The sequence below is a fragment of the Mus caroli genome, chromosome 1, assembly GCF_900094665.2.
Source record: "Mus caroli chromosome 1, CAROLI_EIJ_v1.1, whole genome shotgun sequence".
NCBI classification, from domain to species: domain Eukaryota; kingdom Metazoa; phylum Chordata; class Mammalia; order Rodentia; family Muridae; genus Mus; species Mus caroli.
Genome location: NC_034570.1, coordinates 163,572,632 through 163,578,956, shown reverse-complemented (window position 1 = coordinate 163,578,956; position 6,325 = coordinate 163,572,632). Strand labels below are relative to the sequence as shown.

Below are 6,325 nucleotides of genomic sequence, written 5' to 3'. Positions count from 1 at the left end.
CACAGATACTTACATTCTACCTATTTTTATGATGAGATAATCCTTGCAGGTCACTCTTTCTTTGGCGGAGGCCCCCTTTCCTAAGCAAATGGCATGCCTGTAAAATGGGGGTGGGATCAGTGCAGATAGTGCAGTAGTAGAAGAATTATAGAGAATGGGTTCTTCCAAACAGAGTGTACACCATGTGGGAGAAATTACCATTCCGAGGTAAACAGAAGAGAGCACTTCAAATTAGACATTGTTCTCAGATACTGGATCTGATTCTCCTCAGTCCTCCTACCTCCCAAGGGTACTCACTCTCTGTCCTTCATCCAGTCCTGTTAGTCTTTACTAGGTAGCTGCAGAACACAGGAAGCCACTGGGTGTCTGAGCTCCATTTCCTTCATCTGTTCAAGAAAGACACCATCTAAGAGGACAATGATCTTGGAGGTCTTTCGCAACTCTAACATGTTTTTATTCCATAATTCTAAAAGCCAACAGCAACCTCATATTACCAAGAACTAAAACACTGCCAAAACTCATACTGATGATGATACAGGGAAGGGAAGAGGAGCCAGTAGGAAAAGAGCAGTCCAGAGTCTCATTTGCTAGCCTTAATACAGTCTCTCCAAAACAGCTCCACTTCCCCCCTCCCACCCATAGTACCCATCCATCCCTTGCAGTTACAGTAGAGGGCGGGGCCAGAGCAGCAGTCATCAGAGAATTAAGGACAGGCAGAAGGAGACCTCTGGGATGCAGCAGATGGAAGGAAAAGATGGTTAATTAGAGGACTTTGGGACTTAATCCCACATCCAGCCTACCCCCATCTAATTCACCTCCACACACACACACACTTACCCTGTTCTACCTAAATCCACTTACATGACAGCTAAGCTAAGGTTTCTTCTAGTTCAAATATAATACTCTTTATCCATCAAGAGCCTATAACAAGAAAAGCCTGATTTTTCTCACCATGGCTGGTAAGTTTGTTTTGCTTTGTAGTTAGGTTTTGTATTATTTTACCATGCCCCCTTCCTTTTCATATCGTAACTAACCTCACACCAACCTAGTCCCACCTCCATCAAAAAGTCTTATCTTCCTGCAATCTCCACCTTCCTGGTCCAGTCTCCTCCCAGTCTTACATCCGCATCTGCATATTCCTGCAATATTCACTGTCCTATCTCCTCTGCTTGGGTTTCGAAACAGTAGTGATGATCTCAGAAAGGTAACGACATGATTTGGTGTCACCAAGACAGGTCAAATTGAACCTTGTTCAATATTGCCTGGGAAGAAATAATAACCACCTAGACAGTCAGGAAACATCCAAGAGGCAAGCAGATTTCTTCTATAGAAACTTTAAACTCCAGAAACAGTGAGTGAAAAATATCGGAGCAGACCCAGACCAGCCTGCAGGGGTGCCCTGAACAGTACTCTCTCAGCCCCAGATAACTGCCTGTCACTTAGACAAGGCTTTACTGGTTACGAAATATGTTCCGCAGGCTGTCCCCAGGTTCTTAGATGACAGAGACATTGGTAACATCACCATAAAGAGTTAAGAAGCCTTGACATAAGGAAGGAATGATTACCCAAACATTAAATGCTAGCACAGGAAGGCAGCACAGAAAATGGACTGGAGATGTTAGTAGAACCACCCATATCCCACTTGTAGAATAAAGCACTATGTACTTTTCTTTACCATTCCTAATGCTGGATCTTTTATTTCTCAGTGAATGTAAAACCTGGATTAGATCTGCTAACTTCCTTTGGGTTAGATCAGGTATTCTCTAAGAATTCTTAACATACCTAAAATTCCCTGATTTCTACAATTCTAAAATTTAGAAATGTATTCTCCCAAGCTAAATTTCGACCTAACGAACCCAGAAAGATCCTCTTTTTAAACACACCAAAACTCTTTCAGAGATAACCTAGAAGAACAGCAAACACTAGGGACTTGGGACTTTTTGAATGTGAGCAAGTGCAAACACAGTCTTTCTCATCCATCTTCTCTATAGCCTCAGGGAACAAGAGTTGCATTACTCACTGTTTCTTGGTCTGTAAGAGGGTCTGTGAGTCTCGCTTTCACCCTGGGTTCTTACTAGCTAAAAGTTGAGAAGAGCCCCTGAAAGACTGAGCAGAAAGGATATTGAGGGGCGAGTTTTGGGAAACAGGGTCTAAGACAGAGCACGGAGGAGGAAAATACCAAGTAACTTTACAGGATACTTCCTTGTTTAGTGTCTGGAATAACGTCTTTAAAGAAGGCTTGAAGGAGATTAGGTCCGGTGGCCTCCTGGGGTCGGCTTTGCAAGGGATGTTGCCTGGAGCCACAGATTGTTGCTGGACAGTTAAGAAGAGGGTCTTGAGTAAGAGAACTACGGAGGTTTATGCTTCGGAGAATGCCTTGAGTAATTAGGTACCCTGGGGAGGCATCCTTGGTCACACAGTGGAGAGGGGTGTCCTAGCTTTGGGGATCCCGGTTGCCTAAGGAGAAGGCGGGGCCGGAGGACCTCAGGCTAGTGGGCACGCCCTTGCCCAGGCCTGCAGTGGACTCTGTCGCCAGCTGGCCCACCGCCCTGTCCACCTCCCCTCTCTCCACCCCAAGACTAAGAGGGGTGCGTATGGGGTCCCACTTCTGAGTCAGCTCCCTCCCTTTGCTCCACACCCGAGTGATGCTGGAGGAGCTCCCGGGGGAGAAGATGGAAGGCACCACAAAAGCGTGGAGGGGGTGTGGGAGGCGAGGGGGAGTAGGGAATGCGGCATCCAGACCCCCCCGCCACCAGCCCAGCCCCCCGTCACCACCCCTCCACCTCCAACCGAATGGTTTGCTCCGAGCGCCCTATTTAATCCCGGCGACTGCAGCAGCGCCGGCTCCCTCCCGGTACCCGCCTCGGCCCCGGGCTTGGAAGCCGCTCCGGGGTCGCCCCTTTGGACAGCGACGCCGGCTACCCAGAACCCCCGGCCCCAGTCCCCGGAGATCTAGGCTCGCCAGCGCCCAGCCAGGGAGGTGGCCAGGAAGCGCGATGGGGGCCCCTTCCGCCCTGCCCCTGCTCCTGCTCCTCGCCTGCTCCTGGGCGCCCGGCGGGGCCAATCTTTCCCAGGACGGTGAGTGAGGGAGGGGGCGGCGCCAGGGGAGGTGGCCAGTGCCCCGGGGTGGGGGTTCAGACGGGGAGCCAGGCGCAGGGAGCCTGTTGGCTTTGTTTGGAAGCGAGGGTTCAAGTCGCCAGCCTCTTGGAATACCCTTGTGTCTGTCTCTGAGCATCGCTGTCTCTGAGGACCGTGGGGTGTGCCGGCGTGTGCACCCTCCTGTGTACACGGCCGACTGTGTATGTCTACGCGTGCAGCAGGGATGTGGATCTCGGGGGTTGCTGTCTATTTTGAGCAACCGGGGTCTGGATGTGTTGATGTCCGTGTGTGTCTGGGTGTGCGCGTCTATGTTGGTGTCTGGTGCTGCGTTTCTGTGTCAGAGTCTGTGTGTATGTCTGTGTCAGTGTGTGTTGGGGGCGGAGTGAGATTTGTCGCTGTTTCAGTCAGGGCGTGTGTTGGGTGTTTGTGTATGTATGTCTGTAGGGGTTGGGTGGCCAGAACGATCCCCAAAACTGCTGTATGCAAACATTTCTGCTCCCCCGCGCGTCCCCCACCCGCCGCGGAGCTCTGAGTGGGCAGGCAAGGGGGCCTGGGTGAGGCTGTCGAGGGGGGCGTGGGCAAAGGAGAGGGGGCTTCTCCTTGAAGCAAAACAACAACACAGGGCGGAGGGGGCCCCACTTTGGCTCTAGTCCTAGTGGTGGTAAAATCTGGGCAAGGAAACCTATACTTGGGTGCGGGGCAGCAAAAGGAGAGAGCAAGATATTTGGGGAAAAGGATCTATGGGAAAACCAAAGCTTTCCTGGGCTGAACATTAATTTCTCAAAATTTAGGGTGGGGTAGCAGACTAGCCTCTTTGCCCCAGTCTGAAACTCAACCCTTCTTGGGTTTGTAAAGGTAAAGAGGTGAAGGAAGGGAGTCGGGGGAATGAAGAAAGGAGGCGGGGCCAGGGGAGAGGGGACTTGGGGAAGAGCCCCTCCCGCCCCAGGCCAGGCTATGTAGGTCAGCGCTGTGGGGGCACCTCAGCCTTCTTAGAGGCTGCTGGTGGTTAATGGGGTGGCGTGAAGAACTGTGTAGAGATAGGAAGAAAGACGCCCCAGCTCAGAGCCTCAGGTTCCCGGAGGAGGGAGGACCAGCAGTGGAGGGACTAAAGGAATGTATCCTCCTCACTCCCGCGGCCTGTCAGAGGTGGGCTGGGTGGGGGAGGGGAAAGGGAACAAGACCAGTGCGGAGCAAGGGGAAGTGGGGAGAGTAGAGGGAGGGTGGTGGCTGTGCCCGGCCAGATGCCAACGGTGGGGAAAACCAGAAAGAACCGCAGGGGAGGAGAAAGGGGAGGCGGTTCCTGGGCGATGGACCCAGTGGCCAGCAGGGATGGGCACAGGGCGGGGCGGGGTGGAGAGAGGAGGGGTTGGAACTGGGGAGGATGATGTAGAGAATTTCATCTGAGGAAAGCCGGCTGAGAGCCAGGGTGCTGGAGGAATAATAGCTCCACCTTGCCTGACCTCCTCCCCTTACCCTGTCTCTGTCCTGGTAAAGAAGCTTCCCCTGGTAAAGGGGCCCTGGGGATCCCCTCTCTACAGTTGGTTGGCTGACTCTTTCCACTCTCTACTCCCCACACTCCCCAAAGGGAGTTCCTACTATCACCACAGAGATGGCAGTCCCTTCTCTTGTACATGGAATCCCCAGTCCCCAGAGGACTGAACTGATGACCCCACTCACAGGGTAGATGAGCAGTCCTGGGGGACACTGGGCTCAGTGCAAGGCAAAGACTGGATACTGGGTGCCTGTGCCTCAGTAATGACACTCTTATAAAGCTTTGACTTTCAGTGCAGTCCCTGGCTCCCCATACTCATACCTGAACCAGAGAAAGCTAGTGCCCAAGCTACAATCTTTTGGCAATGCGAGCTATGAGTGCCAACCTTAGACGTGAAAAGAAAAAAAAATTACATCAATAAGCTGCAGGGTCTTTACCTCTAGGGAGAGCCTAGAATAAACCTGCTCAGTGACCACATCTTCATATGTCCAATGCATGACTTCGACTTGGGAGCCTAATCTTTATTTGATCTTAAAGTCCAAAGAATGAGAACTTATTATCTCAGCTTAGAAAAACAGGGCAGATGCTTATAGGAAAGGACAGAAATCAGTAACTTTAGCATGAGGATTTGAAGAGTATGGGTCAGGAAGAGAGTACGGATTCAAAGAAAATTCAACCAAGCTTCCCGAACATCTGTGTAGAGTAGAGAACTCCAGGAAGCACTGATGTTTGTGATATAACCATTAGATATCCTCTATTACATTGACTTTGTACCTTGATTTCTGAGCTAAGAAGGTGAGCTCCAATGGTGGAATATAAATATACTCATGGATGGCAGTCTGGAAGGCCATTCTGGCCAGCATCAATTGGGTGCTTCTAGTACCCCTGAGTTCACCTGGGGCTCCTGAGCAGGGTGCTAGATGATACATAATTCGCCCTGCAATGTTTGACCCAAACTAGGATAAGATGTGGCGCGAAGACTAAAGGACAAAATAACCCAGCAAGCTGATGTTTAGATGGTCAAGGATGCTATGATTGGGAGGCTAACTCCATTGAGAAGAAGAAAAACAAACTTCATGTGCCTCACAGGCGTCAGTCTCCCTGGGGCACGGCATAAATATTTCAAGTTCATAAAGATGAGCAGAGATTGAGAAGCTGGAACAAGACAGAGCCAGCTAGTTCTATCTAAACCTGGCCATTAGTGCTGTAGCCACATGCTTAGGAATTTGCCACCTGCCCTCCCTTCTGGTCTTTCTCCACTAGTACTAGCAGAAATTGGCAGCTCCAGTTTGAGAAACACAAGGCCTGTGAACTTCATGCACCCTGTGGTCATGTCTCTGGTGAGCAGCTTGACATTCAGCATTGTGGTCAGCCTTCTCAGGGTTCTTTATTCCCAAGTTATTATCAGTACAGTGATTTAACCCAGCATAAGGACAACCTTGCTTTGCTTTACCCAGGTTACAGCAACTTAACCTTGTATTTTAACTATCCCACACATGCATATCTTTTCTTCCCAAATGACCTTCTGTCCATTGCCATGCATTCTGCAGCCCCCTGGCCAGATGCCCAGTGAGGAGATCATGCCCAATATGCTGGAGAAACTCAGCATTCTCTGTAGTGCTGCCCACGGATCTGCTTGGCTGCCTACTGGCTCCACAATCCCTTTTCTGTCATCTGAGCCTCAGAAAGGAAACGTCATCTAGTCATCTAAGGATGGCAGTCTTGATTCCTGAT

The 6,325-nt window shown here is 50.6% G+C and overlaps 1 protein-coding gene across 2 annotated transcripts in view; it reads left to right on the top strand.

Annotated features, from left to right (window-relative positions):
* Positions 1 to 2,800: 2,800 nt before the first annotated feature.
* Positions 2,801 to 6,325, top strand: part of Cadm3 (cell adhesion molecule 3) — a 32,389-nt gene continuing 28,864 nt past the window's right edge. The window contains exon 1 of one of the 2 annotated variants that reach the window (XM_021159748.2): positions 2,801 to 3,078. In XM_021159748.2, the coding sequence (XP_021015407.1) occupies positions 2,997 to 3,078 (82 nt within the window). In that variant the 5' untranslated portion in view covers positions 2,801 to 2,996. The remainder of the gene's footprint in view (positions 3,079 to 6,325) is intronic. The other variant, XM_029479784.1, reaches the window with a different exon arrangement.